Consider the following 24,590-nt stretch of genomic DNA (forward strand, 5'->3'; position numbering starts at 1 on the left):
AGAGAAATAAGGAAAAAGGAAAGAGAAATGGTAGGAAACAAAGAAGGAAGAAAGAGATATACATGATATTGGAGGGGATAGAAAGGTAGGACCGACAAAGCTGAGGTTAAAAGTGTTCTAGGGATATGAGGGGACCCAGACCCAGGGTGTTTATTTACTGTTACATCATTCATTCATTCATTCATTCATTCACCAAACATTTAGGCATGTATTATATACTAGATGCTAATCTAAGCACTGGAGATTTAAAAAGAATTTTTTTGAATAGGCTCCTCTTCTCAAGGGCGTTTCAATTTAGCCAGACAGCTACAAATATCAAAGTGTAATATAGTGTGACAAACACTAAGTTGGTCTGAAAAGGGGCAATGGTAACACAAAGAAAGTAGAGATGAATTCTACTGTGGAGTCCCAGGGAGAGGCACAGAGACACAACAAGATGCTGGTGCATTCTGGAACTGCCAGAGTGCCAACGGATGGTGAGAGCAGGAAGAGGGAAGTGTATGAATTAAAACCTAAGGATCTCTTTCAACATACTCTTGATTCTCATCCAGTCTCCCACTCTGGTTGAGAATAACTGGGCTAAAGCAGGGTGTACACGGAAAGTGTGCTGGAGTGCATGTGAAAGGGGACCCACCTGTCATAACTTCCCAGCACAACAGACTGGCCCCCAGGACTTGCTGCAGCTGTGGTGAACTCCCGCTCCTGAGGGTCACGGCTGTAATCAAAAGTTTGTAGCACATGGCCTTCCTTTCCATAGGCCACAATCCTCCGATCACAGCCTGCAGCCACGATGCTGTTGGTTGCCCAAGCCAAGGCATAGGGTGGGCATGGGTGGTTAACCAACTTCCCCTAAGACAGAAGTAGACGGTTTCAATCACTCTGACCCTGACAGCTCCAGCACTCTGACCATCCTACTCTGCATAAATCTTCCTCCCAACATTTTCCCACCCTAATAACATCCTAATCTGGAGGACTTCACAAACTTTCTTTTTTTTTTCCACAAACTGTCTTTCTGTTGTATACTCTCACACACATACATATGACATATATACACACTTACTGACCTCGTGCTCAAGAGGAAACCTCAAAACACTTGTATGTAGGAGGTCTTAAAACACCTAGAAGGCCCTCCAAAGGGAGATGACCTACACATTAATCAACACTGGGTAGGCCCACAGGGAGCATATGACTTTCTTTTTAGGAGATGTAAATTTAATTATTACAAAAGTACAGTAATTCTTTTTTTTTCTTTAAGTTTTAATTACTTAAGTAATCTCTACCTCCAACGTGGGATTTGAACTCATGACTCTGAAATCAAGACTCACATGTTCTATTGATTGAGATAGCCAGGTGTCCCTACACAAGTAATTCTTAACGTAAGTAATTCAAGCAACAGAGAATTATATACAGTAAAATGTGAACATTTCTTTTATCTCCCATCTTTTTCCTTTTCCCTCTTGAGGGTGAACGGCTTTTTTCCCCCTGTGAATTTATACACATAAATATATCTTTTACATAAATGAAAATAATCTCCTTACCCTCAGAATCAATCAACTTGACTCCCCGTTTCCCACAAACACTAAGCTCTGGCCTCCTGAACACAAACCCTGTCTGTGGCTATATCCAAATGCCTCTCTCAGAAGTCTTGCTCCTATAGCCACATCCCTTGGGCATCTCAATCTGAATGTTCCACTTCCTCTGGGACGGATCTTGGGTTTCCTTACCCCCTATCCCAGAGCCTCCTTTAGTTATACCTGTGACTCTCCAGAGCCTTCATCATCAAAGAAATACCTAACAATGGTGCCATCTGCATGACCAGAGAGAATTCCTTTCCCAGAGCAACTAAAAAAGGAGAAAAGGAGGAAAGAAAAGAAATACAGGAAGAGATTATCGTTTCTCACCAAGAAACTCCCCTTCCCTGTCCCACACTACCCTGCCTGGGGTGCCTGCTACCAGTCCTCCCCAGCTTCCATATTATAGTCTCCCAGTCCTGACATCCCCAATGCTTCTTCATACATTTCCAAGCTCTTGGGGTACCGCTCTTCCTTACTCACTTTGTTGTCAGTGATACAACGTAGGAATCTGTCCCATAGATGGTAGATGACTTATTAGTTTTAGTGTTTGCTAAACGAACCTGAAAATGGGAAAATGGACACAAATCTGGTTAGGCTACTTTCAATCTCACCCAGGTCCTAAGGGAAGAAAAAGAAAAAACAAAACACTGGTCTTTCTGTATTCTCCCCCAACACACAACTTGACCTTAAAGGAGAAGTTTAACCATATTTCTCTCTCCAGAACCATTATCCCCACCCACAACCTCTCCTGTGTTTCTCTTCCTTTACCTTCCCTTCAGCCAGCCCAAAGACAATGATGTGCTCTGCTGGCCATTGCAGACAAGTAACAGCACTCTGTAGGAAGCAAATCATGGAAAGGATAACCTTGTCTATGTAGCTCAGCACAATTACAACAACCTGAACCTCCCTGCCACATGCTACCACCCCAGTTGCCTATAAGGAAGGAGAGGACACAACTAGGCTTTACTGGGGAAAGCAGATGGGGATGAGCAGCCTGGCAGCACCATCCTTGCAGTACAAAGACAGATTCAATGTTAAAAAATACAACACTTGGTTACATTTATAAGTAGATATACTGATACACGTTTGTGTGTTCTAATCTCCCAGAGATTGGTCTGAACTTTACCGTCTGGATGAACTTGTTACAGATGACTTTCTTGTCACCCCTGCCAAACAAAAGGAGGGAAAGCATATTAAAAACACTTTCATAAAAATAAATTGCCACACAAGATGCTGGGGGAAGGGAAGAAAGAGCAGATACTTTCCCTGGCCCCGTAGTGTTCCCTACCATTCCACAGGAGCCCTGAAAGGAGGTATAAGAGGGAGCCTGAACAGCTTTGGAACAATAACAAAGATGCTGTATCACCAGGGCTCCCAGGATCTCACAGGGCCTCACGTTGACTTTAGGCTGATTCCTCCAGGGATGTGATGTCAGAACACATGGGGCAAGCAAAGGCAGGAAAGCAACAACAGTCTCTGGAAGGCCTTTGCTTTCCATGTCTCAGCCTGGATCATCATCTTTTCTACTCCCCCTCCCTGGTAAGGCATTTCTTCCTGCCTCCCCCTTCTTTTCCAGGTCACCCCACATCCCAGTCTCTATCCTCACCAATCTTCTCCAATCTTGTAAACATAGATGATGTTGTCGGTCTGTCCTATGGCAATTTTAGTGGAATCAGGAGAAAAAGCCATGCCCTTCACCATATAGCTCTTCCTGCCATACTAAGAGTTCAAAAAAAAAAAAAAAAAAAAAGAAAGAAAGAAAAGGAAAAGAAATAATGAGTACACATGGAAGAGAAAAGAGAAGAAAAGGGGAACACGTGACCATAATGGGCTTGAGGGATTTATCCTGAGAAAAGACGAGGCAGGCCACTTCCCATGCTTATGGCTGGAGAGTCCGTTAGGAAGAATGCCAGGTTTGCAAGGCCCCAGTAACAGGTTAAGGTACACACAGAGTACTCTCTTCACCTTCATGTCAGCTGGTTTGGTGGAGAATTTATCTCTCCGCTCTCCGTGTTCATCATACAGCAACACCACTCGGTCCACTGTGCAGACAGCAAATTTGGCATTGTTCTGGGACCAAGCCATACAGGTCACCTTTGCAGCTCCATCCTGCAGAGGCAGCGGGGGCAAAAACAAACCCAGGCGCTCATTTAGAATGGCAGAAGCATTTCTAGTTCCTTTAGTTCTAGGGTGACTTTGGTCAATTTTCCTCACCATAGTACTTAAAACAAAGAGATGCCTGTGACGCATCCTGGTCTCCAAGGCTATAAAACCCTGGACCAGGAGAACAGGTGCTTCCAGAAACCCATAATGCAAATACACTAAGAGGTGACAATGCTAAATCAATTGTACCAATTTGCCCTGCAATGGCCTTGCTTCCTCATATTCCAGGTCTGCTGCTTAAGTAAATTCAATTGGTCCGATAAGTTTTGGTCTTTAGCCATTTTTTCAATATTTTGTTTGAATACTGAGAAAGGTGCTTGGTCAGGGGCTGAAAAGGAGACAAAGAGCAAAATCTGATTCCTGCCCCAGGCTAAATAATATGGTGCAAAAACAGGAAGAGTCCCATAAAAGCAGCATGTACAAAGCACAATAATAGTTTGGAGAAGTTTGAGATAATTTTATGTTTAAAAGATCAACTTTAAGCTCTGAGGAATGGATCCACAAATGGGGAACTTATGACCAAAGGCAAGTCTAGTCAAGAAACAGTAATTTAATTTAGCTGAAACTATCTTGCAAATAGAATAGAGGAGATAAGGCAAGAAAAACAGAGCAAGGCCAGCTCAGGAAAGGTCTTTGAAGCCTGGCCAAGGAGTGTGGGCTTATTTGGTAGGAAAAGGAGATATGGTGAAAGTTCCAGAATGAGGAGTAAGATAGATAATCAGAGTTGAGACTTAGGATGAACAATGCCACCTGGTTAGTTTTTTGCATTTCTACCCTTCTCCCGTCCCTTAACAGAAGCCCAGGTTAGAAGTGATCATCTCCCAGTGACTTATTCTTGCCACATCTGTCCACCACGAGTGCTGGTCCTCAATGGTTCTGCACTAGGGACTTCCCTCCTTGAAATAAAAAATTTAGTTTCTGCTCCAATTGTGTGATGAATTACTTGGGTTCTAGAAGTCTGGTTTAAAACTTTGGTACTTTTCACTCCTATCCCACCTACTTCCAAAATCAGAGGTAAAGGGTTATAAAAAAAAAAAAAGGCCCCCTTTCATCAAGGTCCTCAAACCAGAGGCAGAAAATAGCCATACCACCACTTTTGCCGCCCTCCAACTCTTGCTTAAATTCGGTTCCAAGGGTGGAGGATGCCTCAACAACCACGGCTCATCATCTTCATCATTTTGCCCAATCCTGGGCCTTTGCCCTTCCCGGCATCATGACATCTTATTCTGAAAGACTGAGGGAGGTTTTCATTTCCAATTATTCCACTAGGCTAAAGGAATTTTTAAATTACAGTTTTGGGGGCAGTTTACTGAGCAATGAGCACCTCTCTCTTTCATCCCAATTTCCTTCTATCCTCCTAATGCCACATCCTCTGTGAAGCCTTCCTGATTCCTTACAGCACCGTCATGAGGATTAAATGGGGCAGGAAACAATAATAATAGCTAACCTTCAACAAGATCTTACCATAGACTAGGCATTTTGACAAGCACCCGATATGCGTTACCTCATTTTACCCCGTAAAGCTGACATAGATGCCATTATTATGCATATTTTACAAATGGGGAACCTGAGGTTCAGAAAGGTTAAGTAATTTGCTCAAGCTTACCTACACAGTTAGTAAGTGGCAGAACCATGATTTAAATCCATGTATGCTGGACTCCACAAACCACAATCCTAACTTAACTTAAGCTGCCTTGCATAATAAACATATTAAACATACACGGTGGCAGGTATTATTATTAGCTTTGTATAATTTTGTTCTTTGAATTTTGAAAGTTCTCCTCTCTTGTCTATCAGTTTTTACACTGCTTTTCGGTTCACAGTGGACTTTGTGTACATTACTTCAACTCTTCCATCATATCCCCTAAGGTTGTTATTATTGTTACTTCCATTTTCCCAATGAAGTCGTTGGGTGAGTGCTCAGAGAGACTGTGGCCTGGGCTAAAGTCAGCGGTATTGGGTCATGTATTAAAAGTACAGCTGCCACTAGGATTTAAATTCTGGTCTCCTAGCTCCAAAACCCAGCCTTTCTTCAGTATGGTTTAGGCTTTCTCCCTCAGTGCCCCGCCTCTTCTGAGTCTGAGATCTGCATCATCAGAAGGAACGTAAGGTCTCCTACACTCCCTCTTTTGGGCCTGCACCTAAAGCGCTGGTTTATTTGGGTGCAGATTTATGTTCGTTGTTTACGTGTGCGCCCAACACAGGGCCCCGTACACAACTGATGTTAAAGGAAACGGAATGAAAGCTACCGAGGTTAGCGGTCCGTCTCGCCTACTGAACACTATCGGCCGCACACAGTCGGGATCATCGCTAGAGCCTTCGGTCTTCCGCATACAGTAGGCGCTCAACATCATTAAATTTCCGTTCCCTCACTTTTCTTGGAACGTGAAGGCGGGTGGGGGTGGGAAGAGGCACGCAACTCCTCACCTGAGGGCTCAGCAGGGTCCTCAGGTGCTTCAACTGCATGACGAACACCTGTCTCTCAGATGCCACCAGTCAGCGACAACTCCCGTGGTTACCTGGACAACCCGCCACGCAGCCGCAGCGACTGCCGCTGACGCAGATGCGACCAGAGCGCCACACACTTCGCAAGGTCACCACGTAGGTTCGCGGCGAAGCAAACAGAACGTGCGCAGGCGCAGTGAGATCTAGGGCGGGACTGCGAGTGGAATTGAATCCTCTCAACCAATCCCGTCGTTGCCTGCAAGTCCAGGCTCAAGCCACGCCCACAAGCCCTCAGCAAGTCGGGGAGCTATGTAATCACAGTCTTTCTCGCGCCTTGATGTGAGTAAGTGTACCTGAATGCATTCTTTTAATCATCATAACCCTGATGGAAAGCAGGGCAATTGCTTTCATAGACGTTTTTGCAGCTGATGGAATTCAGCCCAAATACGTTATGTGACTTGCACGGGATCAAAAGGCTAATAATGATAGCTAACAGTGAATGCTCAGCATGTTATCTGCCAGGTACTGTGCAAAGTGCTGTACATGCATTATCTCATTTAATCTCAAAGACACTTTTTGAAGGCGATGACATTATTAGTCCCATTTTACATAATAGGAGGCTCGGGATTAGAAGGGTCATGGACCCAAACTAACAGCCAGTAAAGGATGTAACTGGGATTCAACCCAGAGCTGGTGCATTTAAACACCCTTTATATCCCTTCTGAACTCCTGTCTCTCCATCTCCATGCCATGCTTCTATACCCTGTGCCACCCCCATCCCAAGAAATGATGTGTCCAGAGTCTGAGAGATGAGTGTTTTGGAACCCGTAGCCAGTGAGAGAGGTAAGGTACCCTACTTCAGAATTGGGGGGCAGTGGATTAAAGACAGCTGCCCAGATCAGGATGCTTCTATGGTTCAAGGTAGAGGGCAAACCGGAGCTTGGCTCACCTGATAGGTTAAGGTTAAGTCTTGTGATACCTGGGGTTGGAGCTTGTTTGAGTAGAAAGGATATTGACTTCTTGATCTCTCTTTGGATTGGGGCCCATTTCAGAATTATTGGTCTAAATTCTTGTAACATACCAGAGAGACTGAGATGCAGAGAAGGAGAGTTATTTATATACCTCTTCTGGAAAGATCCGAAGTTGAGAAGACCTGTACGTCTCCAGAAAATGTAGCATATGCTGTCTACACCAGTTCTGGGTTCTGAATCCTTTCCCCCACAGTGGATGCAAACGTCAACAGCTATTTCTCTCACTGGCACCACACCCCCCCTTGGAATTTAGGAAAGAGTAGAGGACAGCCCCTATTTTCACAGGAAACAAGTCGCCCCAGAGCCCAAAGTAGAAGTCTTTTGACAGGGGGGATTCCAACCCCTCAGTTTTATTTCCATAATCCTCCTCTGAACATAGTGGCGGAGAGTGAATATAAACTCATTTGTACTTTACAGTTATTATTGACTTTCGACAGAATGAACAGAGACAGAGACGGAGACAAAAGGGAAAGTGAGGGCAGGGAAGAATAGGTACAGGAATGCACAGGATAGGAGCATGTGGCACCAAGGGATCCATTAGTGTAGCTGCTCTTTCATTTGTCCCAAGACACTGTTCAGTCCTTTTCTGAAAATCAACTCGGGGTGATGGAGGAATCAGAGGGATAAATGGTGAAGAGCTTGGGTGTCAACGTGGGCAGCGAACATAAAAAGGTTACTGGCCTTCTCGTGTGGTATAACCTTAGTTTCCACTGGTACGGGAGAACTTATATCCCCCTCTTCACCTTCTCCCCCTTCTCACTGAACAAAACAAAAGGAACTAGGGCTTTAGTTTTCTACACCCATTTCTGGCCTCTCTCCACCCATCCCAGGCTAGAGAATCAAAACAAACACCTAAAAATGATAGTGCTCCTGTCGAGTTGGTGGTGGTGTGAGAGGCCCTTATAGTCAGGGGAGAGGCAGTGGGGAAATGTCTTCAGCATACTATACAGTATACCATACAGTCAGCTCCAGTTTGTCCAAGAACCTTTATTGGAAAAATGTCCAAGGGGTGAGGTCACCAGCAGCTGGAGGGGCTACCGGGTGAGAGGGGGAGCACCCGAGGCTCCATGGAAGACATTGGAGTAGTGCAGTGCGGCATCTGCCTCCAGACCCAGACATTTCCTTTTATTTGCTGGGGGAGGGGGATTCCCCAAAGAAACACCCCTCTCTGAGACCCAGAGGCAAGATGTGGGGGCAGCTGGGGATGCCAAGAGTCCTGACGCAGGTGAAATGGGGGTCCCGTTTGGGACCTAATGGGATACAGTTGAGTAAGTGACTCTCCCCTGGACCTGGGGGATGGAAGGACGTATCCCATCTGATAGCCATTCCCCAGGTCCAGGGGTGCAGACCCTAAGACCTACCTTCTGGCCCTGCTCACAGTGGAAAGAGGACGGGTACCAGGCCTGAGGTTGTGGGAGTGTCATTACCCTCTAGGAAACTGGGATCCTTCAGTCTTGGGCAGATCACCAGCTGGGGCTCTCCCTGACCCCATCCCCATCCCCAGGTTGCTAGTGCATCTGTTTTCTGGTTCTGTTTCTTCATTCATACATCGATGGTGTTGATGGATGGGGACTTTTTCTGTAAAAGAAAATGGCTTGAGTCTCTAATTGTGGCAAAGTTGTAGCCTTCTCCATCCCAAATATCCATTCTCCTTCTTTTCCTGCCCCTCCTTGCTCTTCTCCCTTTCCATGGCTGCTCCTAGAAGCAAAATCACCTTTCCCTCCCTCAGACCCCACATCACCTGTCTTGTCCCCACTGGCCTTCCCTGAGGACTCTGTTCCGGCCCCTTTCCCTTCTCCTTGGGGTTGTTGTTGGAGTCATTATCCTTGATGATATCATACTGGCGGCAGAATAGCCCAATTACAGCTGAAACACAACAATACAATCTGAGCCTTGATCTTGACCTCCCCACTCACAGCCTTGAAGGGCAGTGAGATAATCATACAGTTTCTAGAAAATCCTTGAATTTCTGGTGCCCATGTACAAGCATCACCCTCTTAATCTTCCTCTCCTCCAACTTCTGCTCACCTCCCTCAACTAAGTATCTCCCCACTCCATTTCTCTCCCTGCCTTTTCTCCCAACAACCTTTACCATGTCCCGCCTTCACTGAGCTCCCCACCCCCCAATCCTTGGCCCCCCCGGTCCAGCTGCTTACTCACCAGCCCACATGAGCAACACCACCACAATGATGACCACTTCCCCTGTCTGCAGTGGTCGCTCTCCATCCAGACCCTCCACTGTGATGTCACCTAAGAGGGAGGAGATAGACTCCAGGTTATGGGGGAGCAGCTACAGAGTTCTTCTATGATTCTGGACACTAGTGTCAGGGTAGACTTATCACAGGGTTGCCCCCGGTAGCCGCTCTCTAGGAAGCTATTGGTGGGCAGGTAGTTAGCGACCAAAAAGCAGGAGGGCTGCATGCGAGTACTCACGCAGGCTGCTGTGGAGGCTGTGAACTGAGGATGGGTAAAAGGAAGCTTAAAAGCCCTTCCCCCAAACAATTCATTATCAGCCTGTCTATATCCAGTCCCCTGCCAACCTTTTTCCTTCCTTTCTTGGCAGTATGATGAATTAAATCATCCTTTTATTCATCTAAGCTAGAGTGTTGCCGGTTTTGGGGAAATTAACAAGAGGCTAAAGGCCAGGTAAAAAGCCAGAGAATCCAAAGTTTAGGGAATGGAGAATAGCTGAGACCCTCACCTGGGCTTGAGCTGTTTGAGGGTAGCCGGTCAGAACCCTTGAGAGTTCGGAAGTGCACCCGAGGCCCTGGGGGGCTCTCTCCCCGCAGGCCGATGCTCCTGACCTGCACTGTGTAGTCACTGTCTTCGGCCAGGCCCCAGAGGGCACAGGCCCGAGTGGTGGTGTTCACCTCCCGGATCACACGCTGTCCAGGGCCATTCTGTCTCTGCAGGGAGATGATGGGACAGGAAGGCAGTCTCACACCAGTCCCAGGACTCTTGAACATCCAAGCACTCCACGGAGTAGGGTGAAAAAGGCAGCCTGAGACTGAGGGAACACCAGGTCCCAGCTTCCTCCACCATTGGGAGGGGAGCTTAGTTCTGGGGTGGGGGTAACTGAAGGAATGTTCAGAGATCCAAGGACACAGGTTGAGGGAGCAGAAGGGTGATTCATACTTGCTGGGAAATGGAGTAGCCAATGACGATGTTGCCTTCTGGGACGTCCCAGGACACAGTGGCCGAGTTGGCTCTGAGGTGAGTGACTGTCACATTCACAGGAGAGGGAGGCCGGTCTGTGGGTGCCAGTGAGTTAACAGGTTAACAGGTACCATCCACAAGCTCTGGTTAACCCCACGCCCCCTTTACTCACCTGCTCGCACAAAGCCCAGGTCACAACTGACCAGCAGGAGGACCGTGGGGCTTAAATATGGGGAGAGGGGCATCAGCGAAGCCATGGTCCCCACCGAGTCCGCTGGGAGGCACTGGGGCATCCGCTTGACATCCAGGCGGGGCTCCTGGAGGTGGCAGGAGTTGGGGGGGGGGGGTCAAGGACTGCCCAGAACGCACGGTGGCAGCAGCTCTCCCGGGCTCCCCACCGCCCACAGCATCCCGGGAGCCCCCCTTCCCTCCACGTCTTCTCCGCCCCCGCATCACCCGGGCACCCGGGTGCGCGGCTCTGCCCTGCCCACACCCACCTCCGCCGGTCCTCGCGATCGGTCAGGCCTCGGGGGGCTGCTCGGTGCCCAGAGGGCGGCCCATCGCCCGACTCCGTGGCGCTGCCCCTACCCCATCCCGGCGCGGGCCCGGCGCGGGGGGCAGCGCGGGACCGAGCTGCGGGCAGAGGGCGAGCGGAGGCGTAGCGGGAGCCGGCCGCGGGGCTGCGGGGCCCCCAGAGCTCGGACGGGCCGCGTAGTCTGTCCTCGAGCAGGGGGCGGTGCCGGCGCGGCCTGGCCGCTGGCCTGAGTCCGGGTGCGGGAGGCAGTGCGGCTGCTCCGCCGGCCCCTGCAGCGGGATGTGACCGTCCCGGCCAGCCAGCCGCCGCCTTCTGCAGAGCTGGCCCCGCTCGCTCCGCCGCAGCCCGACCGGGACGTGCCGGCCCGCCCCGCCCCGCTGGGGTTCTCGCAGCCGTCATCCCCCTCCTGCCCCCCCCTTCGACCCCGTTCTCCCGGGGCTCCTCCCACGACCCTCCCACTGGCGGCCTCCCGGGTCCCCATCCCTCCGATCCCGGCTCCGGCCCTGGAGCCTGCGGGGGGCGTGGGGAGAGGCGCAGGTGCAAGGGTCTCCTGCACCTGGGAGGGCCCCTCCCTCCCGCGCTGGAATTAGCCTAGTTGGGAGAAGGAATTGCACCTCCCGTGCGGGAGGGATAGCGTGGCGGAGATAATTGTTTTAACAATCTTCTACTTGTAGACTGCGTCAGCTTTTAAATCTCTTCCCCATTCATAATCTGATATTGATTCTCTTCACTCTCTCATTCATTCTTTCACTTATTAAACAAATATTTATTGAGCGTCACCTATGTGTTCTGGCATGTTAAGAGCTGGAGATACAGTGATTATTAAGATTGCTGGGTGTATAGGGGGAAATCTAAAGAGCAGCGAGCGACCTATGGTTCTTGTCTTAGCTCTGCCACTTACTGCTTGGCATGGAGAAATTGGTCACCTAAGTCTCAGGTTTCCTACCTGCAAATCAGAGGGTCCAGAACTTCATAGGGCTGTTGGGAAGATCGAATGAGAAAATGTTGGGAAATGTCTTTATAAATCTTACAACACTATGTGAGTGAGAGATTATCAGTAATTTGTACTTAATCTGTTAGTTACTTCATTCATTCAACAAACATGTAAATCCTTAAGTTATTTCATGAGATCTGGAGTGACAACCTGGGTGTGAGTTCCAATTGTGTCAGCTATGTGATCTTTAGCAAAACACTTATCTGAGCCTCAGTTTCACCATCTGAAAAATGAGGGTGTCAATACAATCTTCTTAGTGTTAATGTATCCAATGAGATAAGATATGTGAAAAGTGCATTGTTCAGTGTAAATAAATGTTGGCTAATGTATTTAGGGCAGATACTTTGGTTTCTAATTCTCATTGCAGCATTTCTATTTCTGTGGCACTTTCTCCTGTAATATCCAGTTCAGTGTGTGTCCCCCTGGGGCTCTGAAGCTTCTGTTGCCTTCCTTCTGAGATGAAAGAGTGAAATGGGGCAAGAGGGAGGACTGGGTGTTCTGAGCATGTGATCAAGCTATGGTCCTGGTCCTCTGACCTCCACTGTCCCTGAAGATCCTGATCTCTGGCCTCCTGATGCATCCTGGTCCCAGAGCACTCTTGCTCAGGGATTCTCACTGCCCTGGGCTTGAGCCTGAGCCTGAGTACTGTCCTGCACTTCCAGCCTCCAGGTCATCCAGAGAAGAGGTCATTGTGTCCAAAGGGCAAAGGTAATGAACCTCAGGTTTCCTCTTTAGGGGCAAAGCAGAGGCTGGGCAGTCTGCATGCATGCAAAGAAGGACCCCAGGAGCTCCCCTGAGGTGACGAGTGGGCTGGGGGCCTACTGACCAGGAAAGGGTGCAGGAAGAGGTGCTCAGAGGGGGTGGTACTCAGAGAGGCCAGGGTACTTGGGTTAATCATCACTGTGGCTCAGATAAGGCCCTGCCAGCTGGAAGCTGAGTTAGTGTGACAGAAAGGTTTGCGTGGCTGAAGAGGCAGGCATGACAGGGTGTCCACAGCGTGCGACCATGCCGGGCACAAAACGTTTTCAACATGTGATTGAGACCCCAGAGCCTGGCAAGTGGGAGGTGAGACCCCCTTCTCCATGTTGGTCTTCTGCATTGATTCCTAGAATCATTTCTTTTCTGGACTTTCCTCCACCCTTGGTTTCTGTTCTCTCCCTCCTCCTTCCCATCTTCCTTCCTGATCTTTTTTCCCTTATAGGCCCAGAGTACCAAGTGCAGGCTAAATCCTTGGGTGATGTGTGTGTGCATGTGTGTGTGTGTGTGTGTGTGTGTGTGTGTGTGTGTGTGTGTGTCCGTGTCCAAGTACTGCGCCTGCTGCCACTCCCACCTCTGGATCAGCAGGCATGAATGAAGCTTCGGCTTCCTGCCTGTATCTTTGTGCCCCCTTCCCTCTAGTTGTCTGGGTATGAGGCAGCCCCTGCCAATCACAGAGAAGTCAAACCCACTGACCCAGGACCTGGACAGAGCAGATGCTGAACAAATTGTTCGATTGCTGGGGCAATGTGATGCTGAGATCTTCCAGGAGAAGGGGCAAGTCATGCCCATGTACCAGGTGACCCAGACCCATTCCCTGGACACTGAAAATAGAGATGCCAACCCCAACTGCACCTTAACCTCTGCTCTCTGAGACCATAGTCCTTAATATTTGAAACCCTGAGAGCCCCTCCACTGCAACATTCATTCTCCCCCACCCCAATCCACTCTCTTTTTCTTGGCTTCTGATTCCTGCGTGTTCCCTATAGTGACTGTATAGTGAATCAGTTCTGACCACCATGGTACAAGTGGCTGGAAAAGTTCAGGAAGTGCTGAACATACTGACTCTTCATCTGCTCCCACCTGAACTTCTGTTCTCTCCACCTTTCTCTTTTTTTTTTGGCCTCCACTTCTCATTTTGCTAGATCTCAGTTCTCCTTTCTCCCAGTCCTCCCCCTGGGATCTTTATTGTCATGTTATTAATCCACAGTAATTAAAATAACTATTATCTGCATAATACTTTATAATTGACCATGTACTTTCACACTCATTACCTTTGCAAAAACCTGTGAAATTAGTGTGATTGTCTCCTTTTTTTTTTCAGATAGGAAAACAAAGAATAATCACAGTAGCTTGCCCAAATATATCCAGCTAATAATTGCTGGCTAGTGCTGCGTTATTGATTGATTGATTGATTGATTGGTTGATGACCAAGCTGCTCGGTCCTTTCTGGAATAAGTAAGGGTTTGAATAAGTAGCTAAGCCAGAGTTAGGAGCAGACTGAAGTTTCTTTCTCAAATCCAGGATTTTTTCTGCCACATTGTACTGCTTATGTTCTGTTTACTTTTGTCATAAGAAGCTTAAGAAGACTCCCTAATTCCTGTTCTGCTACTGACAAAGAAAAGAACATGCTTCCCCCAACCTGAGCTAGGCCATGACGACGTAGGCATTTTTCCTTTCTCAGGAGCCTGGGGGGGGGGGGGGGGGCTGGTGGTGTTGAGTGGAGGGGGCATCTCTGGCAGGATGGCATTCTTCATGTCGGTGAGTGCCCCTATCCCTGATTTTCCTCCCTCTGCCTTCTTGGGGTGACCCTCAGGACCACAAAGCTAATCATAGCTAAGCTCCTAGGTGGACCCCTCTATCCCTGGCTCCCTCTCTTCCAAACTGGATCTCACTCCATATGGAGCCCCATATCTTCTGTCTCTACAGCCCATTCCCCCCACCCCCAATCAATCATCTGCAAGTAGCGTTTTAAGTGCCAGCTTCCAGGCAGTACTGGCTTAAGCACTGGCCTGAGAGAATCCTTACACAGTCTCTACTGTCTAGGTGTCGAAAATCCAAGATAATTGCTCCTTTGCTTTGTCAGAAAGGTTTAGGACAGAAACCTCTTTATACCTACCTCATTGCAGGAGGTGACAGGTAAGCCAAATTGGTCTATGTTGGTCTATGAATATTTTGCTTGGCCTGGATAGTGTTTTTTAGAAATTTAATTTTAAGGCTTTTAGATGGAGAGTGTATCCAGTTTGCTTTGGTCCCCATTGTTTCTTATTGCCTTACACTTATTGCCTTCACATACTTAAATTATATGACTTGCCTTTGTAGGTATTTGAGTTTTTCAGCCCTATAGAGTATCTGTTATGGTGCCAAGCAAATAGTAGGTGTTCAGTCAATGGTAGCTTTCCCTTCATTCCCTTCTCTCAAAGCAGCCTGCCCTAATATACCATAGGCTTCTACTTCCAAACCAGTGCCACTGACCTTGAGTCTGTCCTCTTAGGTCTGTGGTGGCATCTAGGGAGGGGACAGAAGATAGTGCTCTGCACAGGATTGAGGAACTAAAGAAGGTCTGTGTCTTCCACTAAGAGTCAACCAGAGACCTCTGTTCCTTCTCGTGATGACACGAAAGCCCCTATCTAGCCAATGCCCATTCCCTTCCCCAGTCCTGCCCCTGACATTCCCACACGATAGGTTTGCATCCTAGAATCCTCCTGGTGGCACTGCTTCACCCATCCTCCTCTCCTAGGTGGCTGCTGGGAAGAAGAGGGTGATTGTCACTGGTATTTTGGTGAGACTCTTTGTGAGTGTGAAGACAGGCTGGGTGGATCTATCCTATGGGGAGAAAGGAAGTGGGAATAGAATAGCATGGAAAATAGATTGATGAAGTGGGTGCTAGACAACAGAGAGGGTTTGCATAAGGAATTTTGATTTTACTCTCACTAATTAAGATCCAGTTGTATGAATGTGGGACAATGGGAAAAGGATCCTATTTCAGAATACCTGTGTATCAATCTGTTCAATAACCAAGATAGATGGACTAGTCCCAGGGTCAGCAGACTACACTGGCAGGTCAATCCTGCCACTGCTTGTTTTTGTAAGTAAAGTTTTATTGAAACACAGCTGTTTGTGTTTACGTAATATCTATGACTACTTCACCTTACAACGGTAGGGTTGAGTATTGCACAGAGATCATAGGGCCCACAAAGCCTAAAATACTTACTCTCTCACTCTTTATAGAAAGAGCTGACCCCTGGACCAGTCCCTTGCTACTTAAGTATGGTCTTCACACAGCGACATCAGTATCTCCTGGGATTTGCTAGAAATGCAGAATCTCAGGTCCCACCCCAGACCTACTGCATCTGACTCTGCATTTTAACAAGATTCCCAGGTAGCCTGTTTGAGAAGCACTGGACTAGGTGACCCAAATTTTCCCTCACAACTGCAGCTCTGTGATTCTAACAATTCACTAAACAGAAACGAGTTCAGCGATGCCAGATGTGGAAGGAGGCACACAAGGAGGGCAGGACACTGACCTTAAGGAGCATACAATTTAGTTGAGTCGTTTTCAAAATTTACCGTGCAGAGGACATCCTTGGGGGATCTTGTTAAAAATACAGGCCCTGGGCTCTCCCTTCAAATGTGGATCCAGTAGATCTTAACTGGGCCTGGGAATATGCGTTTCTAACAAGCATTCTGGGGGATTCTGATGCACATGGGCCTTGGGCAACACTAGAGTAACCCCTCTCATCATGCCTATTTTTCTCTCCCTACCATCAGGCTCCCTTTGTGGCAGGCCAGATGGACTACTGCATGGATAACCCAACCATCTTCTTGCCAGTCCTGGTCGGTTTCAACCCCGTGAACATGGCCAGGTGAGCCTGCCGTGATGAATGGTGATGATTGGCCAACCCCCCAGGGGGAGGCAGAGAGGAACCCTGCCAAAATCCACAAAGGTGAGGGCACGGTTTTTATGGTCTCATTAATCACATCTCAGAATATTAAAGTAAATATAGACTGTCCCTAAGCTTATGAATTTTGGTTTTTATTTTTGTGTTTTTGGTCAGTTGGTTGATTTATTCTCTTGTTTCAGAAAAGATTAAAAGCAGCTTACAAAGACCACATAAAATTCAATAAAGGATACATTCAAAACAGGGAGGGAAGAGACAAGGAAAACAAGGGCTAGAAGATAGAATAGGGTCAGGGAAATGCGTACCACAAAGTTCTGTACTTTCTTTCAAGTGTCTTTTCAAAGGAGTGTTGGGTACTGACTCCCTTTGCCCAGCTCCCTTATTTTAGCATCCATTCTCTTTTGTCATTCTGGGCACCCCTTCAGTCCCCTCTGGCTACTCAAATCCCTCACCCGGTTCCCCTTTCCTGAGAACTCTGTGCCACCAAATCACCTCCCTCTTATTCTCTAGGTGAATGGTCACTTTGATCTCAGAGAAGGTCAGCATAGGAAACCAATAGTGCTCAGGTGGTTCTGTGAATGTGCTGCCTTGAGAGTGTTAAAGCAATAAGAAAGTAGATTCTTAGCCCCTTGTGTGAGAGCTCTGATGTTGTTGGTTTGGGGTAAGGCCCCGAAATATCTATTTTTTAAAAACATCCCTGGAGATTTTGGTGCACAGGCAGGTTTGGGGAACTCTGTAAATTAACCTTTGGAGTGGACGCCCTGATGAAGCTGAAGGCTTCCTTCTCTGGAGCATTCCAGAGAAGGCTTGTTGATTCCTCAAAAGCAGCTTTGCACATTCAATGGTGGTCTTGGAGGGAGGGACAGCTGGGTTCTTTCTGAGGCCCTTTTCTCAACTCCTAGATTCCAGGCTTGTAGTGTAATTCGTATGAACATATAAATGAGTCTGAGATACTTTTAACCCTGATCCTTTTAATGGAGGACTCTCCTTCACCAAAAATGTATCTGCGGCAAATGATGCTAATTTCAGGCACTGTGACTAAGTGAAATGAAGGATTTCAAACAATGTAGGCGTGGAGATCTTCCAGTTGTTCCTTAAATCAGTGGCTCCCAAACTTGGCTGATCTTCAGAATCGTCTGGGAAGCATTTTAAAAATACAGATTTTTGGGCTCCTCTCCAGAACTCCTGAAGCTGATTCTCAGGGTGGGCGTGGTACTCAGAAATGGGTAGTTTAAAAAACAAACAAACAAAACTCCCCAGGTGATTTTGATGACTAGCCAAGTTTAAGAATCTCGGTTTTAAACCACCCAGTGAACACTGTCTCCTCTCTCTGGGAGAGGAGTTTCAGAAGTAGTTTGAGGACAAATGATAGGAAACACTTAACACAATGGGTATGTAATATGTGAAACTTGTTTGCCCTCGAAGAAATACATATGAAAAAATGTAAAAATAGTTCAAGAACGGGTAGAACTTTTGCAGGGATGGGATGATTAGGGGTGGTTAGGGAGAACTCAAAGGTAACTCTTTGAGCTCCTGCCACAATAGGTGATTTGCTAATTATCCCCTAGCAGAATTGACAAGCAGAGATCAACTACAGAAGATCCCCATTCTTCAGAGATTCCATGGTTACACCTACGCAGCCAACAAGATTGTTACTCTCTTGTCCCATTAGCACATTGTTTTCCTCAGGATTCATTTATTAAAGGTATGTTTGCCAACTGTTAGGTGCTATGCCTCATACCTTGTAATTGGGTTCCTTCAGGAGGAACTGTTGTCTTGTCCCTCATGTAGTGAGGGGTTTGCTATTTGGGGAGATTTCCCTAATATATTTCCGGGAATGGGAAGGGCTTCTGATGGACCCTACGACTGAAAATAAGGTGGCAATTTTGACATTCTGATGATAGGTACTCCTCCAGGGGCCTACAGAGAGTGTGGGTAGTATGGTCATGACAGTGGAACATGTGCAAGGACCAGGATACAAGAAAGTTCTGGTCTCAGGCTGGAGTTTTAGGTTTGAGAGTTGGCTATGCTCTGGGATTAAATCGCTGAATGTTTTACAAACCCTTGTCCTTGGGGTTCAGGGACACAGCGCCCCTAAGAGCTCTAAAGCACACCTCTCTAGGAGGTTGTTGTCCTTGGACCCCAATCTCAATGTGGTCTTTGATCCTGACTCCCATCTGAAGCCCTTCGTTGAGATCCTCACAGATTATCTCCCCACCTCTGTCTCTCTGTGGGCCCCAGAAATGACCCCATTGAAGACTGGCGTTCGACATTCTGACAAGTAGCAGAATGGATGCAGAAACTGCAAGAGAAACAGGAAGCTTTTGTGCTCAATCCTGCAATTGGGGTAGGATCCTCCCCACCCCCACCTAGGGAATGCTTGCCTCTTCCCAAATGCCTCCAATTTTAGGTTGTTACATCTGGTCTGAATTCCTGGCATTGTGTGTCAACTAAAATGTTGTAAAGCAAATCCTATTTTCCCCTTTCCTTGTTCACCTTAAGATGTGTTTCCATCCTGACCCTGCCTCTTAAATCAGTCATCATCAAATACCTAAGCCATCTAGGGCAGTTTCCTGTTTGAAGAACCTCTTCTTCATCTATCAGTAGAAAGAGTTGTTCTTTTGTGTTTTAATTTCAAAGATGGGCTTTAAAAAATATGGCATTCAGTTTCATTCTTCTGCTTTCTAATCTTCTCCAAAACTGAGTGGGCCTTCCAAGCCTCCTGTGCTCCTGTGCCTTTTTCTCTGCATCGAGGATGCATGGCACCGGCATCGTCTATACTCACTTTGACTTGGCAGGAGCCTTGGCTGAATCGCTGTCGCTGCTCCTCCCTGCCTGTGACGGCACGGCTCTTCCTTTGGTGAGATGGGAAGGCAGGAACCCCACGTCACATGTGAGTGCCATATCTTTCATCTCTCAGGAGCTCCCCTCTCCCGCCTGCAGTTGATTGCTTTTAATCTCCTTTTCTCAGACACTGCCTTTGTCCTGCTTTTTGCAATAATCTCTTTATGTTTGGTGTGTGGTGTTACCTACCTGGACCATTACAATGGCTGCTTCATTGATCTGTCCAAAGAACATGAAATGTGGTGTTTGCATTGAAAAACTGCTCTTTAAAAAATGGGGCCTTGAGTGGGGAGAAAGTTCTTGGGGGAAAAAAAGACCCTCAGTGAAAAACGCTTATCTCCAGCTAGCAGGACATCCAGTCCCTGTGGCTTCCTCCTCAGAGTCCTGAATGTACCATAGAAACGACCAGAGGTGGCCCTTACTCTCTCTCTTCTCCTTCTCTCAGTTAAGCCCTCAACCCAGCACTCCTCATAGCATACTGAGCACCACCAGTACTGCCATATGCATGCCGAGTGGCCTCTAACCAGACTGCATTCCCAAGAGTCACCACCTAGACTCCATGCCCAAGGGCCACTAACCAGAGCGCATGCCCGGGAGTCACTAACCAGACTGCGTGCCCAGTGATCACTAACTAGTGAGCTTGGGGATTCTCCTTCCTCCCCAATTCATCCTGGGTGTCATCACCTCCTCAGCCCCGGGCCTCAGTGGCTCATCCTGGACGAAAGGTAGAAACGCTACCAAGATCCTGTTGGAAACCCTGTTACTGGCAGCGCAAAAGACTGTGGACCGGGGGGCATTGCAGCGTCAGAGAGGTAGGGAAGATCTGGACAAGAGAAAGCTCAGAGTCAGGCAGGGAGTGGGATGGTACAGGTTGGGGGGTGGCAGGTCCGGACTCAGAGACTGGTTAGTGGCAGCAAGGGTGAGAGGCGCCAGCAATCCTCCCATGGGAAAAGAGCTGGCCTGGGGATGCCACTGTTCCCACCACGCAGTCCTAGAGTCTCGATTGTTTCCAGTGGACCCTGGATTCCTCAGGGCCTGTCCTCAGGGCCCACTAATCCCTGTGCCCACCTGGAGCACCTAATCCCTGAACCCATCTGGGACATCCAAAACTAACCTAGCTTCGGAGAGTCTGTGACTTAGGGATGATCCAGATCAGGCAGGAAGAGCTCATTCTGCTGGGGGCTTCTTCCCTTACCAGGGTTTCTGGCCTGGCTCCCAGACTCTCCACCTACCTTCTCACCAACTCTGATCCTATCCTTCTCCCATGTCCTTGTCCTTCTGTCTGGCCTTTGTTTTCTGCTCACTGAAACTTTTTCTGCCCTTCTGGAATGCTATCAGGGTCCACTCACTGTACGTCCATGAAGGGCCAGTAGAACTTAGTTTTAAGGGAATTGTGCCTTCCCCTGGGCAGGGGTGATACTCATACTTTCTGAGGGGGCACTGGGCCCACCCTGGGAACTGCTAGCCTTTCTCCCAGATGCCTTCTGGAAATCCTGCGGACATTTGAGCGGGCTCATCAGGTGACCTATAGCCAAAGCCCTAAGAGCGCCACCCTGATGAAGCAAGCCAGCACCAGGTGTGTGGAAATGTGTTTGGAGGGGGGAAGTGGTGTGGATGGGGAATGTCCTTAGAACACATGTTAACATGGTGAGGGTAGCAGATCCGCATGGTGGAGGGTCATGGCAGGCTTTCTGTTGGTTTATTCCTGTGCTCTGACATACGCATCTTTCTCTGATCCCTGGTTTTTCTTTCTTTCTTTCTTTCTTTTTTTTTTTTTTTTTTTTTTTTTACTGTGATCTCTCATGTCTTGACCTCTGGCCCATTCTCAGCCTGGAGAAAAAAGGCTGAGTGTACCTGGTTGGTTGGCAGACCCTTGGCATCATTGCCATCATGGATGGAGTGGAGTGCATCCACACCTTTGGTGCTGGTGGAACCCCAGGCCAGACTCTCTTCCTGGTTCCTCCTGATGCAAACCAGTTGGTCTGCTATCAAAACACTTTCCTACTCCCAACCCATGAGGGTTCCTCATTCAATGTCCATTCTTTTCTATCTGAATAGGCATTTCAGTCAAATACTCTTTCCTTTGAGCCCCTACTCCGGCCTTGGTCCCTCAGTTCCCAGCCCTGCTTTAGTTGTGGCCTCTCATGTGTGCTACACCTCACCCTACACCCCACTTGCCACTTTCCTCCAAGCCCCATTAACATCTGCCCCCCCCAAGTCTGGGACCTTTCTTTCCCATAAAGCCCATTACTCCTCTCTTACTTTCCTTAAACTTACTCCTTAAACTTTCCTTACTCCTTAAACTTTCCAGATTTCCGAGATGTCCGTGGCTTTCTCATTGGTGATCACAGTGATATGTTTAACCAGAAGGCTGAGCTCATCAACCAGGTGGGAGGATGATGGGATGTGGGAGAGGTTGTGAAGGTGACTGGTGAGCAGGGAGTGGGAGGTAAGGAATGGTGGAGACAGGTCGGGGAGTACAACATGGTAGTCATCCAGAGAAGAGAATATGGGTTAGAGGTCAGGAGTCTTTGGGGAAGCACAGGGAGGGTGGAAGGCTCTGGATTCGCCCTCTAAAGCTGGCTCTAGTCCCATGCTCTTCCCTCAACTTGCTGCATCATCTTGGGCAAAACACTACCTCCTTGAACCTTTCATCTATATACAAGAACACTGTATTAAAGGTTCTCTGAGGCTCTCTGCAGTCTCCAAGCCAATGTGCTGGAGTTTTTCATGGGGGGATCTCTCATCTTCCTCTGCGCAGGATCCCCAGTTCTCCTTCTCCCAGGAGGACTTCCTGACTTCCATCTTGCCATCCCTCACAGAAATTGACACTGTGGTCTTCATTTTTACCCTGGATGGTAAGAGGGAAGATGGGAGCAGTGGGGTGAGTAGATGGAGGCAGTGGAGTGACTCAGGAACTGTCGTTTTTCTGGGTCTTAAGGCACTTGCTCAGAGGCAGGGACAGGGGCATATATCCTGACTGGACCCCAGGGTAACAGGAAGAACAGCTGAATAGCCAGCCTTTCAACTCCGGTGCCCTCCCCTTCTAGACAACCTCATGGAGGTGCAGACGCTGGTGGAGCAGGTGAAAGAGAAGACTGCCAACATCCAGGCCTTGGCACACAGCACTGTGGGGCAGTCCCTGCCGGTGAGGGTCCAGCCTTTAGGAGGGAACCTTGGGTGGCAGTTACAGCAAGGCCTTCCTGGAGATCTTCTTCTGTTCCTCTTTCTGTCTCTCTTTCTCCAGACCCCTCTGAAGAAACTCTTCCCCTCCATCATCAGTATCATGGGGCCACTGCTTTTCTTCGAATATGAAGGGCACTTTATCCAGGTATGGAGCATGAGAAAGTATTATCTATAGAAAAGAACTCAGAGGAGGAGGGATTCCAGAAATTAGAAAACTCAAGGCTAGTGGGTAGAAAGCTTTGTTGGACTTCCACAAAGCCAGCTGGGCAAGTTCTTGGGCTACCAGGTCACTGGTCAGAGTTTCCAAGGCAGTGGCTCAGTTTTCTCCAGAAATATGCAAAAAAGAAAAATGCAAAAAAGGCCAGACCACCAATCACTTGACAGATACTCATTGGTCCTTTGTTACAGGTTCACTGTCAATACCATAGTCATCCTCACTATACAAAAGTCTTTATGGTATAGGTTTGCAAGTTTACTATGCTGAATTCACTGCAGGCAATATTACACTGATACGGATCCTGTTTACCAGTAAAATTATAATCTGGTACACCCATGATGATAACCACAGAAATAATAATCACCCTGGGTGCACTTTGCAGTTTAGAGTTTGAAGTGGACATCAGGACATCTGGGTGTCAGTTCAGCTGTGCTTTGTAGCCCAAGAAAGAAAGCAGTTTTATGTCTCTGGCCCTCAGTTTTCTCACTCAACACCTGTTTACCATCCACAGGGCCCAACGAGGGCCCTGAAGGTTTGCCCTAGAGAGCCATGGTCTCATCCATTATTCAGATCACCTCCTCCAGAAAGTTTCCTAACTCGAGCAGACAACAGCTGGAATGTTGCCTTACCTGTACTCAGAGCTCACCAGAAGCCCTTCTCCCCCTGAGCCAGGGGATCCATGCTCCTTCCAACATGTATCTTTATCTTCTTTCCAAATGCTCTTCATTCGTCAAAACTTTACTTTTTGGCATACCTTCCACATTCATTGTCTCCTTTGAGATCTCACATCTTCTAAGAAGTCTTCTCTGATTAAACCCACATTGTCTAGGCTCCTCCTTTATGTGATATACCTCTCCACACTTACAGGGTTTATTATACAGTCATCATACCTAATACACATGTAGGCCTCTGCACTTTGCAAGGTATTTCATTTATAATATCAGTTCTTATAACAGTCTCCTAAAGGATGTATGTTTAATGTCCCCCATATCTCAAATAAGGAAGTTGAAACTAAGAGATTAAGGGATTATAATCATGGCCACACAACTAAAGCAGGAGTCAGGACTGGAACCCCAGCCTTGTGACTCTAAGCCCGTGGTTGATTTTGCTGTAAAATATACACTTTGGCCATACCTGTGAGTTGAGCCAGATTCTTTTATTATTCATTCAACAAATATTTTTTATACACATATCACATGCCAGGTACTATTCCAGGGTTAGGGGATACAGTAGAGAGTGTTAACCTGTGATCTTTTGAAAGATATCTGTATTTTTAAAGAAAATTGTAATTATAATAGCAATATTTTCATTGTAAAAACTTTAGAAAATACAGAAATCAAAAGAAGGAAAAAAGTATCCATAACAGCCTTCTTCCCAAAAACCACTTAGACAAATTATGGAGAATGTCCCTCTAGACTTTTTATGCAAATGTAAGTATATTTATACAAAAATAGGACCATATTTGACATGCTGTTTTTAACTTGCTTCTCTTCATTGAAAATTATGAGCACCTTTCTGCACAATTATATCCACATCATCGTTTTTAATGTTAATGTAGTATCCTGCTGTATGGATGTACCATAATTTGTTCACTTTTCCCTCCATTGTTAGACATTGTAGATAGTTTCGATATCATGGCTTTAATCAAAATACAGCACTGAACATCCTTCTACATGTATTTGACTGTTTCGTGAGGATAAGCCCTGGGATGAACCTCAAAAGTGGAATCACTGGGCCAAAAGGTGTGTAAAATGTTAAGGCTTTTTTTTTAATTAAAAATTTTTTAA

The 24,590-nt window shown here is 47.3% G+C and overlaps 3 protein-coding genes across 3 annotated transcripts in view; 1 reads left to right on the forward strand and 2 right to left on the reverse strand.

Moving 5' to 3' along the window:
* Positions 1–6,359, reverse strand: part of IFT172 (intraflagellar transport 172) — a 34,553-nt gene extending 28,194 nt beyond the window's left edge. The window contains exons 1-8 of the mRNA XM_025927245.2: positions 6,165–6,359; positions 3,540–3,683; positions 3,181–3,293; positions 2,701–2,740; positions 2,343–2,408; positions 2,055–2,134; positions 1,755–1,842; positions 635–849 (exon numbers count right to left, since the gene is read on the reverse strand). Of these exons, the coding sequence (XP_025783030.2) occupies positions 635–849; positions 1,755–1,842; positions 2,055–2,134; positions 2,343–2,408; positions 2,701–2,740; positions 3,181–3,293; positions 3,540–3,683; positions 6,165–6,203 (785 nt within the window). The 5' untranslated portion in view covers positions 6,204–6,359. The remainder of the gene's footprint in view (positions 1–634; positions 850–1,754; positions 1,843–2,054; positions 2,135–2,342; positions 2,409–2,700; positions 2,741–3,180; positions 3,294–3,539; positions 3,684–6,164) is intronic.
* A 1,821-nt stretch (positions 6,360–8,180) lies between these two features.
* FNDC4 (fibronectin type III domain containing 4) lies at positions 8,181–11,262 on the reverse strand. Its single transcript, XM_025927394.2, has 7 exons — positions 10,867–11,262; positions 10,542–10,686; positions 10,349–10,464; positions 9,915–10,119; positions 9,374–9,463; positions 8,955–9,079; positions 8,181–8,791 (listed from the first exon to the last, which is right to left on the reverse strand). Exons 2-7 carry the CDS (start codon positions 10,660–10,662, stop codon positions 8,756–8,758), a joined length of 693 nt encoding a protein of 230 aa, XP_025783179.1. The 5' UTR covers positions 10,663–10,686; positions 10,867–11,262; the 3' UTR covers positions 8,181–8,755.
* A 1,592-nt stretch (positions 11,263–12,854) lies between these two features.
* GCKR (glucokinase regulator) lies at positions 12,855–23,710 on the forward strand. The gene is given in 18 exon segments (XM_086700245.1): positions 12,855–12,963; positions 13,297–13,317; positions 13,319–13,453; positions 13,644–13,711; positions 14,346–14,415; positions 14,717–14,793; positions 15,149–15,215; positions 15,395–15,448; positions 16,426–16,520; positions 18,798–18,903; position 19,984; positions 20,093–20,198; positions 20,866–20,976; positions 21,230–21,327; positions 21,712–21,788; positions 22,162–22,258; positions 22,451–22,548; positions 22,648–23,710. Coding segments are annotated over 18 exon segments (1,482 nt in total). The 5' UTR covers positions 12,855–12,876; the 3' UTR covers positions 22,762–23,710.
* Positions 23,711–24,590: the final 880 nt, after the last annotated feature.

The sequence above is a fragment of the Puma concolor genome, chromosome A3, assembly GCF_028749965.1.
Source record: "Puma concolor isolate L17-30 chromosome A3, mPumCon1.1.hap2, whole genome shotgun sequence".
Classification (NCBI taxonomy): domain Eukaryota; kingdom Metazoa; phylum Chordata; class Mammalia; order Carnivora; family Felidae; genus Puma; species Puma concolor.